We start from the raw sequence: 22,736 nt of genomic DNA, 5'->3' as shown, positions 1-22,736 counted from the left end.
TTGGAATGCAGCCGTCTACTACAAACATGAAGCAATGCTAACTGAGATGTCACCGGTATCAAGTTTGGAATGCAGCCGTCTACTACAAACATGAAGCAATGCTAACTGAGATGTCACCTGTATCGAGTTTGGTATGCAGCAGTCGACTACAAGTATCAGCCCAACACTACGTGCATCCAGATCAGCCCAACACTTAACGTCATCACATTGGAGTCACACTTAACTGAAAATCATACTGAGTGCCTTAACGGACTGTTTTCCAAAATGTGCATCAATAAAATCAACCGCGTCAATAGTGAAAGAAATGAACATTTTTTGATTTATTGAAATTTTATGTGAAAATTAAATGTAACAATTCATCAATTCATTTAAAAAAAAAAAATAATAATAATAATAATAATAATTTTTTTATTCAACATACTACAATTTTTTTTATGCAATAAAAATTAAATTTTTCTATCTATTAAATTTATGTGCAATTTCAAAAAACTATTCTTTACATATTAAACTTTCTGTTGAGATATTTTTCTTTAAATTATAAAGCTAAATCAAAAGTAATATTGATATTCTATATTTTGAGATATTGTTTGGAAACATATAACAAACGCTATTGATGAATTTTTATAATAATTTTCAATATTTTTGGATGACATGTATTGTTTTTTTTTTCTAGAAAAAATTGTTACTGTTCTCAAATTTAAATTTCAACAATTTTCATTAGGGTCAATGTAAATTTTTTCTTTAAATTTTCAAACAGTAAAATTTTTTTATGTCAAGAGGGGGGTATTTGTAATATTACATTTTTCTTCTCACATTTAAATCGAATCTTCAATTCGAGATCTATGGAACTTTATAGTAAATGTCAGAGTTATCAATAGACGGATAAACTTTTTGACGGAGAATTTATTATCGTAAATGTTTGTTGCATTGTTCCATGGTGTCACCGAGGCTGGGTTGACAGAATTAAAAAGATAAATGGTTTAGTTAAATAGAGATGATATATATATAAAAATTTAAAATAACATTTTCAAATTAAAGTTTTATTGAGAACAGATGTAGAATGTGAATTCTAAACTTATAAGTTATAATTTTTTGATGACGTGTCTGTGGAGATCGATATTGAACAGGGCGTTGGTTTGGTGACTTTCAACTTTGCTTTTCCTGTTCAGCCCTTCCTTCTCTTCTGAAAAATGGCTTGCTACAAGTACTGTTGTCGTAGAGTTTTGCTCTAAATCATTTTCGTTTATTAATGTTGTAGATTGAGTTTTATATAAAATTTTGTGCTGTTTTGGTCAGATTTAGTTGTTAATGTAGTAAAGCCAATAGCCACTGTGTTTCAACTGTAAACTAGATAAGTATTTTAGTTCGTAATAACTCTTGAAATAATTAGTCTTAAGATATTTTCTCTTTCTGTATTTTGTGTATTTTCATCTGAAGATTATAAGTTAATTTGCTCTGAAAACTGGATTTCTCATTCATAGGCAATAGATCCATTCACAGTTTATCAAGAATCTATTTTATTGGAGCCGACAACTTTCCTTAGGTGATAGGTGTTAAATGCTATTCCAACCGTTTAAGGAAAAATTGGTAGCACGGCAACAGTTATTGCCTAGATACAATATTAATTTTATTAAAAAACACAATATAAGAACATAAAGAACCCTTTATTTAAAATATTCAAATAAATAAGGGTGCCTACAGCCTACTTTATTTCTCATATTGTGTTTTTTAATTTTTTTAAAGTGGCCCATGCTTTAATTTCAAATTTTTTAATTTTTTAATTAAATCTTTTAATTTTTTTAAAGTGGCCCAGTGAAGTGATTCTAATATTATAGTCCAGTCAAATGGTCGTTTTTCAGGAAACAGCCCCGAAAAAATTTTTCTCGACAATTCTATATGTATTTTGGGGCGCTGAATTCGAATCTGAAATTTGCTGACACGCCAGAGGGCGGCTTTACCCCCTAAACCCCCAAAAACCTCCCAAAATTGCTGACTTTTTTCAATTTTCCCATTTTATCTCGTGAACCTTGAGTTACTACAGCTCATTCTTCTCAGCTCGTCAAGGCGGCTCAAAATCGTGTATAATGATTGAAATTTGATGAAAAAAATAAAAAAATCTACTTTTAGTGTATTTTAGCCCCTATTGAATACACAGAAAAATGGCCATTTTATATATTCAAAACTGTGTACGGTATCTCGATAACCCGAGATGATAAAAAATGGTACTTGGTCTTGATTTAAAGAACAGAATCTCCTCTTTCATGTGAGGTGAATGAATTTTGTAAATATATAATCGTGAGGTAAGATACGTTTGGTTCAAAAAATCAAGAAATTTGCGATATTTTCCTCATTTTCACAGTCTCGACAGTTTTTCGATAATAAACAGTCATGCAAGATGAGTTTAAGGCAACGAAGCTTATGGAGCATGTAATTCTCTTTCATTTGAGACCAATCGCAAGCTTCTATCATGTATCTTACTCGTTTTAGAGACTCTTGAATAACAGTAAAATCGCAGAAAAAATGAGAAATGAAAATTATCATTTTTTCAATTAGCTGTAACTTTTGAACGGTACTGAAATCAGGAAAACGATTCATGGGAGCGGATGAGGAGAAAATTTTATACAACCTTGACTACTTTTTCGATTTTTTAACTAAAGTGTTTCACAAGATACGCAACTTTGAATACCTATGCGAAAAAATTTTGATACGTTATTCATTTCCACAGTCTTGTATATTCAAAGTTGCGTACCTTGTGGAACACTTCAGTTAAAAAATCTAGTTACCGAGGGTTACTCGAGAGAAATCTCGGGTTACCGAGATAGGCCTACACAGTTTTGAATATATAAAATGGTCATTTTTCTGTGCTAATAGGGGCTAAAATACACTAAAAGTGGATTTTTTTTATTTTTTCATCAAATTTCAATTATGATACACGATTTTGAACCGCCTTGACGAGCTGAGAAGAATGAGCTGTAGTACGAAGAGATCTGATCATTCTGCAAGCAAAGGTTTTATATAGGACAAGTTCTAGTGAACGTGAGCTATTCATGAGGTGACCGCGTCTGAAATTATAGAAGTGAACTTTGAGAAATTTCAAAATTCAAATTTCTTGTTCCAACAAGTGGAGAAATTCAATGATATTTTGCTAATAAATGTCAATATTGCAGTGAATGATGATAATAGTTCTGGGTTTTGAGTCTTGATTTGAGGAAGAGTTGCCGCAACCATCATTTTGGTGAGTTTATTGAGAAATTAGTTGCATAGGCGATTATGAAAAATTACAAAATTCACACACATTAGACCTAGTACTGGTCTAGCAAAATTAAATTATCCATAAATATATATTCAATAAACGTTATATAAACTATATATTCAATTGAATATTTATCAATTTATTGTATTTTTATCGGATTGTGTTGATGTCATTCAGAATAAAAGTAAATTTTACACCACTCAATTCAATCGTTAGAGATTCAGAATGAATGAATTCAGAGCAAATATATATTTTTAAATATTGAAGAATTCATTTTTTATATTATTATTGAATGCATTGTAATAAAATAGAATAAGAAATAGGTAAACAAGTGATTTATTTGTACAAGTTGATATACATAGCCTACAGCTGAGGTGAAGGATTGAGCTGAGGTATTGTATCTAATTGTGATTGTCCTGATTGATAAATCTCATTCCTCTTCACAGATGTACCGTACAGTTTTGTCTAGATACAATATTAATTTTATTAAAAAACACAATATAAGAACATAAAGAACCCTTTATTTAAAATATTTTAGAAAATAAGGGTACCTATAGCCTACTTTATTTCTCATATTGTGGTTTTTAATTTTTTTAAAGTGGCCCATGCCAGTGAAGTGATTCTAATATTAATTTATTATGAGATAAAATGAACATTACTGTGCATTATATTGCCAAGAATTCAAATCTGTACCGTGTCAACTAATAATGAAAAATCAATCTTCTTTTCTAAGACGTTCTCATTAAGCTTTTCATAGCAGCGTATAAAATGATAGATATTACCAATGTACCTAGAATACCTATTCTAGGTAAAACACTTATTGACATGGGCTACTTTTAAATTTATAAAACAAAATAAATCTTATAGCACCCTTTATTTTAAAAAAAACTTTAAAATAGTTGAACAACTAGTTTCGGTTTACACCATCTTCAGGTTATAAAATAAAATACAATGACTGTTTACTAAAATTGATATAAAACGAACGTTTTATACCGTTGTAAACCGTTGTAAACGAACGTTGTAAACCGAAACTAGTTATTCAACTATTTTAATATTTTTTTTAAATAAAGGGTGCTATAAGATTTATTTTGTTTTATTATCTATTCTAGGTACCTTGGATATTACTGACTTTGTGTAGTATAATGATCTATATTATTTGTAGGCCTATATAGTATCTGATATACCATATTACTGATCTTTTAGTCAAAATCGACTACTAATTACTAATCTCTGATCGACTACTCATTTGTCGACCCAAATACAGACCCTTGAGGTCCATATGGGCGATCAACAAACATTTTTGTATACTACTATAAGCTTGTTTTGTTAAATAAAGAAATTTAATTTGAATTTTCAAAAATTGAGTTGATTTTCATCAGAAAATAATAAAGCTCCGGCCGGTACCGGTAAGACTGAAAGGTATTTTTAATTTTTCTTTATATTAATGTTTTTGTGGAACGATAGTTTTTTATTTTGAAAAGTGTGAAAATAGGAGAATGACAACTTTGATTATATTTATTTAAGAATTTTGGAAGTTGGTCTTTAATTATTAAGTGATGACATTAATTTGATGTAGAAATCATTCATTCTTTCATTAATGCTTTCATCAAATCATTGATGCTTTCTATAGTTTTCATAATATTTTAAAACAAAATTAATCATATTTGTCACTTGAAAAATAGCAGCAGCTCCACACATATTTAAACTTTTAGAATAGAATAGAATAGAATATTTTATTTGTGTTTGTTCCCATGAAACATACAAACTTTTAAACTTTTAAACATTTAAACTTTTAGATACCGTATCTTTATTTAGTTGAAAATTTTTTTGTGGTTTGAGTTGTGAAGGCAAATATTGTTAATAAAGTAAATAATGATGAATATTGGAATCAAACGAATGAGTACCTATTGGAACTTTGAAGGATATTCTTCTCTCAACTACGTCTAATAAACTAAAGTTACTATAAACACGTTTATACTTAGCATATTATGTTAATAACTTTTTGATTAGAAAAATTATCACGAATTCCATTTCATTGATTGGTGTGAACGATTGAGTTATTATTACTATTTTGAACATACCATACAAATGAAAAATGCATAAGGCATCCCTTGTAATCATAGCTCACTTGAAAGAAGCATCCTTTATTCTTATAAGATACCATTCCTTTTCAATTCACTTGGTTCCATTATATCCATCTCACTTATTTTGTTTATCAAGAGAATATTGTCAAAAAATCCCATCGCTATTATTCAAATTGGTATTAATAATTAAATTTCATTTAAACATTTTTATTGAATGAAATGCAAATTTTTATTGAATATTTTGATAAATAACTTCACGAAACCTTTAAAATCTGACCTTGTTATAATTATATAGAATCACTTATTGACTTCATACTACTACAGAAGTAGAGGTTCTAGTATTGTAGATTTTAAGTACTGTAAAAATTTAAACACCGTATTTATTATGTATTCATATCTCATATTCAAGCTTTCTTATCAAGAAATTCAATCGTTATTAAATTTGTTTATTCTCATAAATAATATGAGATTTTGGTGGATTCATACTTCGTACTCTGTGGAAGTGTTTTTTTTTTTATATAAAAGTTCAATTTTCCATTCATCATTGTGTGGAGAATAATAGAATTTATTGAATCCATCAAAATCTCATATTATTTATGATGTCAACTACTTATGAAACTGATAAGCTAATACAATAGCCTATAAAAATTCAAATGTTGAAACACTCTGTTCCAGCTCTGAGAATTGATCAGGATTGAAACAAATATAACTGTTGACTGCTGACTGACTCCACTATTGGTGTTAAATAGTGAATCTGACTATATTCAATTTCTATCTCCAAAGAACATCACTATGGAAAATCAGCAAATTAAATAGTGGAAGCGGAGTGATTTTCACACATAGTCGAGAGCCAACGATCTTTTTGAAGACAGAAGCCTCTGCTACTTACCATTCCACAATTTATCAAAAATCGTCTATGAAAAGCGAGTTTGTGAAGTGAATCTCTCAAATAACCCAGTAAAAATACAGGCAGACAAGCAGTAAGGTGTTAGTTATACAGTGTTTATACTATATAATAACTGTTGTGAAAATTGTGAAAGTAAAAATACCTATAAACTTTACAACATAAAACTTATACACTAATAGTAGAAGTTGTACACACTTCAAATTAATATTGATAGAAGTAATTTCACATTATAGACATACTCCAATCAATATTGACAGACTTTAAGAAATAATATCGTCTAAAATAATTCAATCTACAATCTAAATAATTGACAAGTCAAAATAAATTTATGAGTAATCCAAACTCTGAATAATTGATAGCTCGAATAATATTAGCAGCTCCAAAATATAAGGCCTGGACTTTATCTTAAGTTCCATTCACCCCTTTTGTTGAAAATTTCAAATAACTTGCATAAAAACTGAAAGCCGAACGGAGTAGGGAAAACACCCACAGCACACATTCATATTCTTTAAATTAATATCATTATTCTATTCATTTATCGACCAAAATAATAAAGTCAACATGCCATTGGCCATTGGAGTAGATCTAGGAACCACTTACTCATGTGTGGGGGTTTGGCAGCAGGGCAAGGTGGAAATAATTGCAAATGATCAGGGAAATCGAGTTACACCATCCTATGTGGCATTCACAGAAACAGAACGTCTGATAGGCGATGCTGCCAAGAACCAAGTGGCAATGAACCCTGAGAACACAGTCTTCGATGCCAAACGACTGATTGGCAGACGCTACGATGACCCTAAAATTGCAGAAGACCTGAAACATTGGCCATTCAAAGTCATCAGCGAATCTGGGAAACCCAAGATTCAAGTACAGTACAAAGGTGAGGATAAGACGTTCACTCCTGAAGAGATATCATCCATGGTGTTGACCAAGATGAAGGCAACGGCTGAAGCATTCCTGGGGAGGAAGATATCTGATGCTGTGATCACTGTTCCTGCATACTTCAATGATTCCCAGAGGCAAGCCACAAAAGATGCAGGGGCCATTGCTGGATTGAATGTCCTGAGAATCATCAATGAGCCAACAGCTGCTGCACTCGCTTATGGTTTGGACAAAAACCTGTCAGGTGAGAAGAAAGTACTGATTTTTGATCTTGGAGGAGGTACGTTTGATGTGTCAATTCTCACAATTGATGAGGGATCTTTGTTCGAGGTGAAGGCAACTGCTGGTGATACACATCTTGGTGGAGAGGATTTCGATAATCGGTTGGTTGACCATTTTAGTAATGAGGTCAAGAAGAAGTATGGCAAAGATTTGAGGAAGAATGCAAGGGCCTTGAGACGTTTGAGAACTGCAGCAGAGAGAGCCAAACGTACATTGTCATCCAGTACTGAGGCCACCCTGGAGATTGATGCATTGATAGATGGGGTTGATTATCACACACGAATTTCAAGGGCCAGGTTTGAGGAGTTGTGCAGTGATTTGTTCAAGAAGACACTTGCACCTGTTGAGAAGGCTCTTCAAGATGCAGAAATGGGCAAATCTGACATTGATGATGTGGTTTTAGTTGGTGGTTCAACAAGGATACCAAAAGTCCAGAGCCTTCTGCAGAATTTCTTCAATGGGAAAACTCTGAATCTTTCAATCAACCCTGATGAAGCTGTTGCTTATGGTGCTGCAGTTCAGGCAGCAATACTTTCTGGTGATAGAAGTTCCGAAATTCAAGATGTCCTCCTGGTAGATGTCACTCCACTATCATTAGGTATTGAGACAGCAGGAGGTGTTATGTCAACCATTATAGAAAGGAACACACGCATCCCAGGAAAAAAGTCACAAACCTTCACAACTTACTCTGACAACCAATCAGCTGTCACCATCCAGGTATTTGAGGGTGAACGAGCCATGACTGTTGATAATAATTTGCTGGGAACTTTTGATTTGACCGGGATCCCTCCAGCACCCAGAGGAGTGCCCCACATTGATGTGACCTTTGACCTTGATGCCAATGGAATTCTGAATGTATCAGCCAAGGAGAACAGCACTGGGAAAACTAGGAATATTGTCATCAAGAATGACAAAGGAAGACTCTCCAAGGAGGAGATTGATCGGATGGTGCGAGATGCTGAAAAGTAAGCTATCATATTATATGTATAAATATTATTCCAGACACTAAGTCATGATACAGTATTTTATATCAAATTTTCATTTAAAAATTCAATTGCTATGACAAATTGAATATTTATCATGATGTGAATGCATTTGACACTAGCAGGTAACCCGTGCTCCACAAGGGTCTAATTAAAAAATTGAAAAACTGAAATCTGACCTACTTGAATCTTGAAAAAATTGAAATAGGCCTATGACCATCCTCGGTAACAAAGCTCGTGACCGAGACTTCTGGAAGCGACTGACCCGAAACGTCAACCCCACCTGAGTGGGAAAAGGCTGAGAAGAAGAAAAATTATATTATAGATTAATAATAAACAATAGCATAATATATATTCAGTCAATCGATCCATAGAATGTGATTCGATAATTGCAGGTAATCCCATTCAATTTGTTTTATTTGACAGTACAAAAATACAGTTAATAATAAATTTGTTATTTGATCACAGATACAAGGCAGAAGACGACAGACAACGCAAGCGGGTCGCGGCCAGGAACCGGCTGGAGAGCTACGCGTTGAGTGTGAAGCAGGCCTTAGCCGAGGCAGGCTCACGCCTCACGCCGGCTGACATCTCGTTGGCGGGCAACAAGTGTGAAGCGGCCTTGGAGTGGCTCGAGAACAACCCGCAAGCCACATGTGACGAGTGCGATGTGCGCATGTCCGAGCTGCAGCGAGTGTGCTCGCCGATCATGACCAAGCTCCATCGAGGGCGAGGCGACTCGAACGAGGGCCCCACTATTGAGGAGGCTGATTAGATTTGTGGACGAAAAATGTGGAATTAAATTTATGTTGGACCGATTAGGAGTATTTTTCACAGTGTTAGATTGGATTTGTGAACAGAAAATATGGAGATATTTTATGTTGGACAGATTAGGAGCATTTTATGCAGTGTTATTTTTAGCAAAGACAAAAAAGCTTTCGACCCAAAGGAGAGAACATACAGGGTTCCTTCTTCTGTGCTTTCAATTTCAACTCTATAACTGTGTTGCTAGTAGGCTTGCTGAAAGCTAGCTGAAGCAAAAGCTGTTCATTGATTCTGACATCCGTCTTTTACTACATCAATAGAGTATCTAATGAATGCTACTGTTGTCTATTGAAAGCCTTTGGTCAGTTGCACTTATGTATTTTGTAGTTGGATTATAAAATTATTAACATTGTGGTTTTATATTTTTATTGTTTAGATGTTATAATTTCAATACAGTTAAATTTGATAAATGTTCACACAACTGGGAGCATATAATGTCTAATCAGTCAACTTTCAAATCGCCTTGACAGGTAAACTGACAATATTATGCACTACTATAGTGAGATCCCTGTTATACAGTAATGATAGTATTCGATTAACATTGGTGTTGCTATTCTTGTCTATTTATCATTCAACTGGTATAGATGCATATGTATTCATAGGCCAAAGTTGGAAAAAACATAATTTTACACTCAATATGTTAGATACTAATGGAATCAAGTAAGTTGTGCAGCCACTGACATGCCTCTTCTCCAGCATCATGAACTTGTGTCAGCCCTCCATGATAGGAGTGTGAACTCTTTCCCACTGTCGGTCTTTGTTTAGAGTGGGTTTCGAACTCCCTCACTCTATACGGTATTTTGCCCGGCGCCAATCAATCACTTTGGATTGATAAAATAATTACTTTACTATAATTTCACTCACTGTGTGGATACTTATATTCCACTCACTGAACTAATAATAGTATTGAAGAAAAAGATAAAGATAGATAGATCAGGGTCGTGTGTAAGGGAATGTATAAAGTGAAAGGCAAAACAAAGGTTAATTATGAATTTATTATTGAACTTTAAATTTATATGAATTTATAAAAAATTGATCAAAAATATAGTAATGATTAGATATAAATACAAGATGATTAAGTTTTTGAAAGTACAACAGTTCAAGTTTTAATTTCATACAACAAATTTTAACAAACAGTTCCTATTTTAACAGGTTACTTGAAAAATAAGATATAAAATCAAAGTATTGAACAACTCTAGTGAGATCCCTGTTATACAGTAATGATAGTATTCGATTAACATTGGTGTTGCTATTCTTGTCTATTCATCATTCAACAAAGCCAATAGTGCTATCCTTTTCCAGCTTTGCAGCGTTCTATATCGTTTTTAACAATGTAAAAATATTATCAATTAACAAACTATTATAATCTTTATTATGAAAATGTATTATTTAATTATTTAACAATATTTTTTTGGACGAATAAATTATGATTCATTTTTTAAAATCAACATTGAACAGATAATATTACTGGTATCAGCTATCCTCTATTGAGGCAGTGTCAAAGCAGAGAATCAGCAACGCTGTTCCCCTTTCTTTCTCTACTGTCATTATAACAAGGACCTCACTGTAGGTTGAAACTTCAAATCAGTTTTTTATCCTCTCCATTGAATATTTAATTTATCTATTTTCTATTAAGAAGTAAAATGGAGATACAATTTGTTGTGAGGAATTGAATCGAATTGAGACTCATGTTTAGAATCAGATTTTAATAATAAGAAATAATCAATGAGCAATTTAACTGAAAGTTTTTCAATAATATCCTCTTTTATTCTATCCTCTCTTCTAGAGAATGGAATGCTTTATAAGCAAAACGAGATCTTTTCCAATATTTAAATATTTTATCTATGTTGGAAGGAACAAGTTGGAGAGCTTTATGATGTGACAGTACATTCTTTCTCGATTAAAATTAAATCTTCAATTCGATATTCAAAATATCAATAAAACTTGATAGCAAATATTGGTGTAATCAATATGCGGACTTAACATTTTACCGGGAATTTATCAGATACACTAATGTTGAATAACTCACTATGATAAAGTTCTTTTCTGAATAAACACATAATTTTAAACAACATAAAAGTTAAATAAAAATTTCAAAACAGTTTTAAAATAAAGTTTTATTGAAAATAATAGATATAATATTTTTGTAAACTTGTATTCTTTATTAGTGAGGTTGGTAATTGATGACGTGTCTATTTTCTATATTATTTGTCTATAATTTGATTTGTTCTGAACTGGACTTCTTATTCATAGGCATTAAATCCATTCATGATTTATCAAGATGTTAGTATACTGTAACTGGAACCGATGACTTTCCTTGGGTGATAGGTGAAATACTATCAAACCTATTGGACAAAATTGGTAGCACGCCAATGATATTTATTCATCATTCAACTGGGTTTCAACAAGTACCAGATAATGAATAATATGAATGAGCTTTTGGTGCGATAATAGTTATTTGTGCAACTATAGTGTGGTTCACTTTATAATGGCAGTAGATATAGATAGAAGAATAGCGATGCCGATTCTCTGCATTAATTAATTATATTTCTACACTGTCAAAAACATAATAGTCATCGTTGTGGACCTAGAAAAGGATAGTACCACCGGCTTTGCCGAATGATAGAGAAGGATAGCAAAACCAAAGTTGATCAAATACTGTCATTATAACGTGGACCTCACTATAGTGCACAAAGTGACAGTTTGCTGCACCAAAAGAAACTTTCATGCACGAGCCGTGGGCGAGTGCGGAATAATGGTTTCTTGAGTGCAGCAAACGAACTTTGCACATGTATTTCACATTAAATTTTTCCTACAGTTACCATTGAATATGAAAAGTGGGTAATTGTGGGTAAAATTGCCTGAAATCGACCAAATGTTATTCTGTGTAATTTTATTATTAATAAAAACCTTGATTTATTTAAAATTGAATAATAATAACTGAATTAATCAAGGCACATAATGGCAAGGCAACGCCATTCTCCACTGCCATATTATGGGCCGGTTTCCGAGCTCGGGATCTATAAGTTCTGGACTTACAGAGTCCAGGACTGAAATAAGCTCTTGGGTCTAAATTGACTTTCTGAGTCACGATTTTATCTTCTAAACTTCAGAGTCTATCAAGTTCTCGACTTATTTGAGTCCAGGACTTAAATGCAGTAAACATGAGGGAAATTTACAATATTTTGCTGTTGTATTGTTGGCATTATAGCAAAACAGAAACAGCTGATTGCAGCGGGATAATTCAAATGAGCATGCTCTCCAAACTAGTTTGTAAAAATAGGTTTTGATCTCTTTGTAGGCCTATTCAAAGCAAAAACCTTTGAAAGGTGAATGAATAAACATTTAATTTTACTTTATGCTATTATTGATCATTGATCCCAACCATTGATTATGGAATAAACATTTCATTAGGCTATTGAGTTTGAAAACGTATTTGTTTTGATTATTAATATGATGAATATGACATTGATTAATAAAATTCAGATTGGAGAATAAATTTTGAGACAATCCTTGTATTATTTTTCTTGAACATTTTCAGGTTATGTCACAGGAGAATGAGGTTAGTAAACATATGAGGTTAGTAAAATGAGGTTAGTTTTTTACACACGATTCTGATACAATTTTATTCCAAAATGAACTTGCAAACTATAAATTATGAATTTAGATGAACTAATCCAAATAATTTAGGTATTCCATGACATCTATTTGGCTTTTTATCTACTCAAAAGCAATAACTGAATTGTGTTTGCCTAGTTAAGTCTAGAACTTGAATTTAAACCCTACCCCAGTCGAGGGTTTGAAATCACGCTGTTTCAAGTCCTGGACTTAACAATTTTTGATAAATCCTTGACTCGGAAAGAGGAAAGAATCTAATTCAAGTCCTGGACTTATAAGCCCTTCACTCAGAAAGCGAAAGTATAAACTCCAGAGTCTAACGTGATTTTTAAACTCCAGAGTCTATTCAAGTCCTTGACTACGTTAACGCCAGTTAAAGCCAGTTAAAGTCTAGAACTTAGCTAAATCCCGAGCTCGGAAACCGGTCCTATAATGTGCACCTCACTATACCACAGTCAGTGTTACCAACTTAATTTTGATTTTCCTGCACTGGTGCTCCATATAACCTACTATTTTGCATTGTCATGCTGCAAATCTGGAGTACACAAAGTAATACTTTGCGCACTAGAGCGGAAAAGTGATTCTTTGCGGCCTGCAATCAGTGCAGAAATGGTCACTTTCCAAGGTATCTGTGGGAAGAAATAATTATTCATATTGAAAAAATTTTGCCTCTCAAATGCAAACTGTATTTTTGCATGTGCTGAGAGCACAGACAACTCATGCATATTTTAAAATTATTGTTAAAAACAATAATTTTGTTGAAACAGGATATTATTTCAGAAAAGCTTAAAAGTTGAAAGTTAATAAAGTTGTAAAGCCGCATTTACTCTTTTGACAAGTGCGTACAAATGTGACGACAAGCGCGAGAGTGTGGACGCTTAGTGTATGTAAACAGCGAGCCGCTTGGCAAACAAACCGCTCTCTGACTCAGACAGCACCGTATCGCGCATGCGTCAGCAACGGGTTTTTCCCGTTCCATTCAGTCAGATCTTTGAATGTAACGTTCTTTGTGATGATGGTTACCGAGCACTGTAACTGGAGCCAATCGTCATTCTATTTGATGAAGATATTATTATCATCCAATGATGATTTATCATTAAATTCAATATAATAATCAATATATTATCATTTTATTTAATAAAAGGAAGAGTACTTTTGAAAAATATAATCAATAGAATATAACAGTTGTTATTTAACTGATTTTGAAAAACACTATAACTAAGTCAGCATATTGTCATTTCAAAACAAAAACCAAACCCTCAACCTCCCCTTTTACATTTAAAACATCAATAAACATAACTATTTGAAAAACCTCTAATCCCTTCCAGCATATTGCAATTTCAAAGCAAAATCCTAACCTATCTTTCCACCTTTGAAATATCAAAAAGCATAATTCCACCTGGACCCTAGCCCTTTCTAGCATATGCTGACCACGTGGTTACATTGAAAATTACATATCTATATTTACTACTCTCCTAACTATATATCTATATCGCTATTCACAATCTTCATTCACCTGCCATCAACTTATGCTATAGATATATACAAGGGTTGACACAAAGCACAGTGGGCCATGTGGTTTCTATTGTAAACGTGTCTGTGACTGACGTTAGGAATGCTGTTAGCAAATTTCTAGGAAAGAATGATTTTGTCTCAAACTATTTTCAAAAGAATAATGCCCCAGCGTCTGTCTAGGTAAGCTATTCAAATGCATTCTCAATAGTTTCGAGAAACGGTTCTTTTTATTATTCTAGCTCTTCGAGCGTTCATATTCTTAAATACAATATGTTCAGGGCACGTGTTGCAACAAATAACAGAAATCTACAATTTTTAAATTTTAGGAGAGCACGTGGTCGCCATATGTGGCTCAAGTGTTGTGGACACTCAGATATCAGGTGATTCATTGATTGAATTTGTCCACATTGGCACAGAGGATCAGAGGTGTATCCCCATGCTGTCATCAGCTCAGCACACCTGCGTGATTTAAACTGTTAACAAGTGTATAGCCAGGAATCTTCAGCTTGTTATCCATATTCGCTGCTACATGTGTTTCTTGAATCGGTATGATGCCAATAATTTTGAGATCTTTACTCATTTTTCCACAAATTTCTCCTTTAGCTCTTGTCATGCCTTCAATATTAAGTTGTGCTATTCTGAGTAAGTAACTATCTAGATTGTCCTGAAAAGGACTATGGCCTATGTAGCCGGGAGACATTATACTGGAATGTGTCCGGCTTGCAAAAAAATGAGCTTCAAATTGATTTCAGAAACCACTCAATATCTAATGTACAATAATTATTCACATTCAAATTCAACTGGTTTTTAACGAGTACCAGATAATAATATGAATGAGCTTTTGGTGCAATAATAATAATTATTCATATTGAAAAAATTTTGCCTCTCAAATGCAAACTGTATTTTTGCATGTGCTGAGAGTACAAACAACTCATGGATATCCTAAAATAATTTTAGAATAAAAAATAAATAAATTTATTATTGTTTTGTTAAAAACAATAATTCTGTTGAAACGGAATATTATTTCAGAAAAGCTTGAAGTTGAATGTTAATGAAGTTGTAATGCCGCTTTTACACTTTTGACAAGTGCGTACAAATGTGACAAGCGAGCGAGAGTGAGGACGAGTGGTCGCCCAGTGTATATAAACAGCGAGCCGCTTGGCAAGAGTGTGGCGCTGGCATCTTATGCTGGATCCAGATGGCATTTGCTTGTTAGCAAACATAACCTCAAAATACAGACGAACTTAACCTATTCACGTGTTTTTAAATTCAAACAAAAGTTCAGTTTTATTTTTTATTAACAAGAAATTTTATCCAAAACAACATTATTCAAAAGTTCTTCAGGTATGATACTCATCTTATATGTGTGAGAATTCTTCGTTCAGCGAAACTGTTTGGTTTTAAAAACCTATAAATTACGTTTTCAAATTGTAATTTTTAGTGGAGTGTATGCAATGGATAAACGAGTAAAATCGACTATCAATAAACTTCACACTAAAGTGGAACTGCTAAAGGAGATTCTAGAAAAGTCAGATTCATTGAACTTTGATAATGATGAGGACGCTTTGGCAAAGAAAGTTAGTCACGACCTTTTCAAATCGTTTACAGTGACATCTCTTTTCTACGCCTATCTTAAGACTCAGGGAATTGATCCCAACGAACATCCCGTAAAACAAGAACTTGATAGAATTAAAACTTATATTGCCAAATCAAAAGTGATTCATGACAGGAAATTCCGTCCCAAGGTAGACCAAGGTGCATCAAAAAGGTTTGTTAAGCATTCTTTGTGGCAACCTAAAAATAAGGAAGACTCTCAAAATGTAAAGTCTGTTGAAGAAAATAGTCATCAGAATTTGAACTCTAGTGTCAACGATAATCAAATGGACTGTGCATAGAATAATGGAAATCTCATGAGTCATGAGTGGTAATTTTTCAACTATGAACTGAAACTTCAATTTTGAATTCTTGAACCTTTAAATAGGTTTATAGACCTATAATTTTTAACATGATTTATTTGCATTAATGGAATAAATGCAAGCATTAATGAAATATTTATCAAATTTTAACTTCAGTTAATTTAACTTTTGATAAAGATGTTACTTAAGCGTAGCAAGAAGCTAATTTCTCTTCAATGCATAGACGTCTAAAAGTAATGTCTAATAGTAACTACTAACTTTACTTTTTAGTACGGTTAGTTATGTTAAAAATTATTTATTATTCTATTAATCTTATTTTGTCAAACATTTGATATCTTCTTGACTCAAATTTATTAAACTTCATTAATTATTATAAACCGGATATGTTTCATATTTTTCCTTCAAAAATTTCAATCAATGATACTTTCTCTTCTGATCAAACTAGACAGTATTTGTATTTTATTATTGGATGTCGTAGCTACCTAGACACTAATGCTTAGAATAGCGTTTTTTATGTTTTAATCATTCAACATTTTTCAATTACCGTATTCAATTAGCCTATCAGTTTTCTAACTGTTGCTATTTAAAATTTTCTTGCCTTCTATTTGACTTGGATCAAATCCTTCAGTTGATTGATATCGAATCCGATCAAAGATTCTCCGTGAATGAAGCCAATAATTATAGGCTAATACATGATGAAAGCGATCAAATACTAGGCTACTATTATAATATTTTTTTCACCACTCTCTCTGAGTTGGTGTGTTCAAAGTTCAAAATCTAATTTAGCATAAACAACATATTGTTTATCCTGACTTTGAAAAGATATATTGATAAATTTGGACTATTAAAGTAAAGAATTGCCTTTTAAATAGATCAAAACTTGAATCTCAACACCCCCCCCCCCCCCCCCAAAAAAATACGACCAAAAATTTTCACGAGCTTCACGACTGTACTCAACTCGCCACTTGATTTTTTTCTCATTTATCATCAGTCTCCATTATTGTTATTGTATTGGCCGTTTTCACACTTTCCGACTCCTCGACGACACGGAAGAACAGGTAGGTAGCTCTCCGATTGGCTGATTCTTGAAATTTCAACCTAATCAGTTAATTTGAGAGCTTCGTATCGTGAGATGGAGGAATCGGTATGTATGAAAACGGCCAATCGGAGGACATTCTGGGTGTCATGATGATAAATGTCTGCCGACCATCGGTAGGTGTGAAAACGTACATTCACTCATATTATTTTCATGTGTACAGTAATAACAATCTCTACAAAAACCGACTAAACTTGTTGGTAATAATTACATAATATTTAGATTTTTTATTACTGGCTTGAGCAGTGTGCACACCGGCGCGGGAATGTTATTAAGCCGATTTTATATCAAAAGTCGTCCTATTCCCGTTTACCGTTCTCTTCCCGCTTAGGTGTGCTCAAAGCTTCAACTTACAGTAGTCTATTGAATAAATAATGTTAAATTTCTTGTTTAGGGCTACTACTTGTATGTTAGAAGTTGAAAATGACTACTAAATGATAAATAAATAACTAAGGTACTACCACGGTACATTTAAGTTTAAAATCAGTACTTTTGTAACATTCATTTTTTTGGAACTTCTTCAAGTGTGAATTTCGAACTTTCAACTCATTTTTATGTGTGAATGAACTTTTGTTCATGTTACACAACATGTGAAAAATTGAAAATAAATGTTAAAAGGGTACTTTTATTTCTAAATTTATGTGAATGAATAATGCATCAATACACAATAACATTGAAAGTACATAAGTATCATTTTAATGCCTAATCTAATCTCAAACATCCTAACAGTATCAAAAGATGTTGAAAATGTAGCCCAGTGCTCTGAAACGATCCGGAAGTGGAAATAATATGTAAGAAAGTAGGTACTGAAAAAATGAATAATACGTATAAGATTAGTAGCTTATTATTATCATAGAAAAACAATAGCTTAAGTAGATATCCCATGGTATAGGGCTTTTATGTCGCAACTTTTACTGTTATCTCAAGCCGATTATTATCGATTTTTACTGTTTTGACCGGGTAAGATATATATATAGCGTATGGCATTTCCTTATTCATAAGTCCTTGTAATTTCGCACTGATTACAAGTGCACGTCCAAATTTAAAATGTACTGGATCGCCTGAGGGCTTGCTACAGTAAAGTCATTACTGTCACCCAGGTAGGCACGTCTGTCACATTCATAGACAATGTGTTTCATTGTCTGCAATGGAGCTCCACAATCGCATCCTGGAGAGTCTATAAAGCCCCATTTGAAAAGAGATGCTTTGCATCTACCGTGCAATGTTCTGATTCGGTTTAATGCGACCCATGCGTGTCTAGGAAGGTCAAATCCTGGTTGCCTGGTGCACTGTCTGAGAGCATCTGGAATTATAGGGGGTGCCTCCTCTCTCCATCAAACAAAAGTTCTCACTCCTGAGGCGCTCTGCCAGCTTTATTGTTGGCCTTCTTGATTTGAGGTTCCTCATGTTCAGGTCTGGGATATCCTCATGAATTGGGAGCTGCTGGCTGGAGCATATCCTGTTGTGCAGTCGCAGTAGGGCCTGACATATGCGCAGATTGGGCGGTGGTATCCCACTAAGAACAGGTAGCCAGGGAACTGGTGTTGTTCTCAGGGCTCCATTAATAATGCGCATTGTGTTGTTAAGTTGCACATCCAACAACTTAGTGTGGTAGCTGTTCATCCAGGATGAAGCACAATACTCGGCAGCAGAATACACCAGAACAAGGCTTGAGCACCTCAGAGTTGATGGAGATGAGCCCCATGTGGTGCCACATAATTTTTGTATTAAATTATACCGGGTAAGAGTGTATGAACGGCACAATATGAGAGATTACCAGCGTCATAAAGCTTCACGGGAAAGAACTACGTGGACTACCGGCTTGAGATAACAGTAAAAGTTGCGACATAAACGCCCTATATCATGGGATATCTATTTATGCTATTGTTTCTCTATGGTATTATTTATTCATTACATTTCTCATTAACATATTCATTCACACTTTTTTGTTGATTTACATTCACTGTACCCAACGACTTATATTTGAACTGATACACAATTTATTGAAATTGGATTTATTCTCACTTATACAGAGTCGAATTCAAATTCATTCAACTTACACAAAATAGGAACAAATTATCAACAAAGTAACAGGCTTCATGGTGGGATGTACAGAAATAGGGGAGGATTTTAACGTCAAGCGCTTAGCTCTAGGGACAAACTAATTCCGCTAGATCGCTCCAGCTGTACCATTCACTTGCTGCCCGAGCATAGCAGGCGTAAAACCGTGCTTTAAAGGTACACATACCAGCGGCTATTATTGTGTCTATAAAATAAGTTTAAGCATCAACTTTATTCATCAAGAACAGCGCTACAAGTTGCTATGAATTTGAAGTCTATAGAACTGAATATAGTCTATAGGATTGAATGTGGAAAAGGAGTTTAAAATGGATAAAATTCAATTTTTTTCAGATTTTCAAAAACAAAGTCGACGTATTTTTTGCTATATTGAAGAGGAGACTTGCATATTTTTCTCATTTTTTTCTGACCAGTAGTTTTTGTAGGGTATGTGTACCATCTGCCTCAAAAAAGTGACTTTTGAAGCCCTATTGTTAGCTAACAGAAGCTGATAAAAATATTTCAATTGCATAGATTATGTCCTAAGAACCTGTCCAATAGATTGGAAAAAGAGAAAAAAATTATTGAATGCACAACCTTAAGGATCTCAAACTATAGTTAATTATGTACTAGAAATTCCTTCCATTCTCGAGAGATATGATTGAATGGGAAAAACCATGGTCTTTCCAGAAAGTAATATAAATTATTCTTCCGACACCATTGTATATTCCAGAGTGCACTGGGAAACTATACTCCACACAAAATTACTTTAGACTTGCAGGAATTTGCGGCGCAGAGAAATGGAGGGAGATCAGCCAATTACAGTGATGGATAGAGTCATAGGTAGAAGCGCAGTTGCCAATTTGTCGATTAGAGTCAGTCGACTGAATGCTTCGAGAGAGGAAACTTCGTAAGTTTAACATGAGCGCTTGAATACTCACTGGAAATTACAGAATGCTGGCCGGTTCAGAACGGTAACATCGCCACCGGTGTATCCCTACCGCTCTATGCCTTCTCTGCTGCGCATGTCCATCTCAAGTCAAAAGTAATTTTGTACAGAGTGTAGTCTCCCATCGCCTAAGCATTCTAGAATGTACAATGGCGTCGGAAAAAAATAATTTACATTACTTTCCGGACAGTGCAGGTACATAACAAAATCGAGTAGAAAAAATTAAATATTGAGTAGAATCAATCCTCAACAGGATTAGTATTAGTTTAATTGAGGAGAATCAATTTCATTGCAAATATGACTCGTGTTTCACAGCGTGTCTCTTCATTCACTCGTGTTTCTATCATTTAATAGAGTGAAATGCATCCAATTCCCCACTACCTCTATACAAAAGTGAGTAATTTTTACTGTAAAACACCAGTTTTATATCCAATGGAACTATCAACAAGTGTTGTACAACAACATCTCATAATAAATTCTCTTCATAATTATGCTAGTACTGTATTTTATTTGGAATGCATTGGTTTCATATAGATATATTATATTATTACTATAAAATACACAAATAAAATATTTAAAATTACTTTGACTTTATATTATAGACGCCCAATACATACAAATATTGATTTTGATGCAAGTGAATGTTTCGTTTCATGCTTGGATTTAAATATTTAAAAATACTTTAGCTGTGTTTAGATTATTTATTGGTAATTTATATGAGTATTTTCACTTATAAGTTGCTCATTTAAAGTCACTCCACTCAAATAAAGAAGCATAAAATTAGAATAATGATCATTTTAGTCCAAACTGTATAATTTTGTCCGTTCAGTTCTTTTCAATATTAACATAAAAAATCGGTTTCTTCCTTTCACGGATATAAACACAAGTTATCAACTACATCTATTGATTATTAATGCTATTTATAAGAATCAAATGGAGAAAATAGGCTAATGTTCCGTTATAGGCCTATTGATAGAGAAAAAACAAGATCTATGAAAACTTGATGCATATCTATATAGCTGCCTAATATATTTAGGAGACCAAAACTACAGATTTTACTACTAGTTTGTTGAGAAATTTATCAAGTTGCTCAACGAACAATGTTAATGTCAACTTAGAAGAGTTCTGAGAAAATACAAGTTATCTGCTCTCAATAGAGTTTACTGCTTGGTTCACTCAATGAATCACAAAACGTTTTTATGAACGTTCTCGTAATATATTTTTAAAATTCAATTCAAAAATTAATTTATTTCGCACAAAATATTATTACAAAACATTGTACCGGCTAAAAATACAAAAAAACCACCGTAATGAAAATCCACTATAAAAAACAACTTATTTTAACATTTTCTGTTTTGCTTTAGAGGACAAAAACATAAACACACCTAGGCATAAACCCTTTTGGAGTGCTCTTCTCTTAAAATAAAAATAATTTAAAGACTTTAGAGTAGTATTTTTTAAATGGTAGAATAGTTTATTTTTTATGTTTTATTGAATGAAAAAGACTAAGAAATTGTCAAAAAACCACTGATTATTGATAATTGGAAAGACCGGTTTCGGTTATTACACCATTGTCAATCTCTGATAAACTAAAACTAAATACAAGAGCAGCAGAATTTATACTAGTAGGCGAGTACTGCTATTGCCCCCCTCAAGACATTTTATGTTTTACTTGATCTGAGTTAATATTATTTGACTCAATCTCAAGTTTACTCCTTTAAATGGAATGGAATGTATTTGATTGTTATTTATTTTTTTGAATAAAGAATTTTTATTTGAAATCAGTAATGAATTGAATTAAAATTTTAGAGTTGACTGGTGATTCTGAAATAGACCACTGGTTCATCCAGTCCCACTAAGTTCATCTTTTGAATTAATACAACATTCAATAATTTTAGTCTAGTTGAATTATATTTAGTCCCATTACAATGCAATTCCCTAACTAATTCAATTCATTTTTTCAACTGATCAAACTAGAGTGCACACCTTTGATAGAGAGAATAATGAGGCCTGGGTAGGTATCACAGGCTGTATAGAAAGATTTCCTGTTGGCTACACCAGAATGAATACTCCATTTCATTTACTAGAAGTGAGTCTGTAAATACTGTATTATTATTGGTTTTATATGTCTTACTGTAACGAGTATATTATACAGTATACAGGTAAGGCTCATGTTAAATGTGTCTGCCATAGTCTACTCAAATAAACTCATGAAATCCTCAACTTCACTTTCTCTTTTTTACTTTCCTTGTCCTATTACCTTAGGTAAGGAAAGTATTGCTTTCCGAAAAAAATTAAGGCACCACAATTTCTATATGTTTCAAGGTCAAACGAGTCCAAAAAAGTGGTTTTTGGGTATTGGTCTGTA

At 33.2% G+C, this 22,736-nt stretch overlaps 2 protein-coding genes across 5 annotated transcripts in view; both read left to right on the top strand.

The window, feature by feature from the left end:
* The window catches only part of LOC111058311 (heat shock protein 68), a 29,387-nt gene extending 19,609 nt beyond the window's left edge, over positions 1 to 9,778 (top strand). The window contains exons 1-3 of one of the 4 annotated variants that reach the window (XM_039440238.1): positions 3,009 to 3,235; positions 6,013 to 8,373; positions 8,860 to 9,778. In XM_039440238.1, coding sequence (XP_039296172.1) covers positions 6,806 to 8,373; positions 8,860 to 9,166 — 1,875 coding nt within the window. In that variant the 5' untranslated portion in view covers positions 3,009 to 3,235; positions 6,013 to 6,805 and the 3' untranslated portion in view covers positions 9,167 to 9,778. Of the gene's footprint in view, positions 1 to 3,008; positions 3,236 to 4,545; positions 4,673 to 6,012; positions 8,374 to 8,859 lie in introns of those variants that run through there. The other 3 variants (XM_022345822.2, XM_022345820.2, XM_039440239.1) reach the window with 3 other exon arrangements.
* Positions 9,779 to 15,552: 5,774 nt separating this feature from the next.
* Positions 15,553 to 16,642, top strand: LOC111063016 (nuclear nucleic acid-binding protein C1D-like). The gene has a single exon (XM_022350705.2). The coding sequence runs from the start codon at positions 15,804 to 15,806 to the stop codon at positions 16,242 to 16,244; it is 441 nt and encodes a 146-aa protein (XP_022206397.1). The 5' UTR covers positions 15,553 to 15,803; the 3' UTR covers positions 16,245 to 16,642.
* The last annotated feature ends 6,094 nt before the right edge of the window (positions 16,643 to 22,736 follow it).

This window comes from Nilaparvata lugens, chromosome 13 (assembly GCF_014356525.2).
Source record: "Nilaparvata lugens isolate BPH chromosome 13, ASM1435652v1, whole genome shotgun sequence".
In the NCBI taxonomy this organism is placed as follows: Eukaryota; Metazoa; Arthropoda; class Insecta; order Hemiptera; family Delphacidae; genus Nilaparvata; species Nilaparvata lugens.
This window is presented reverse-complemented; position numbering and strand designations above follow the sequence as displayed.

Bases quoted from the DNA above. Each gene is read 5' to 3' on its own strand.
- LOC111063016 (XM_022350705.2), top strand. From the start codon at position 15,804: ATGGATAAACGAGTAAAATCGACTATCAATAAACTTCACACTAAAGTG.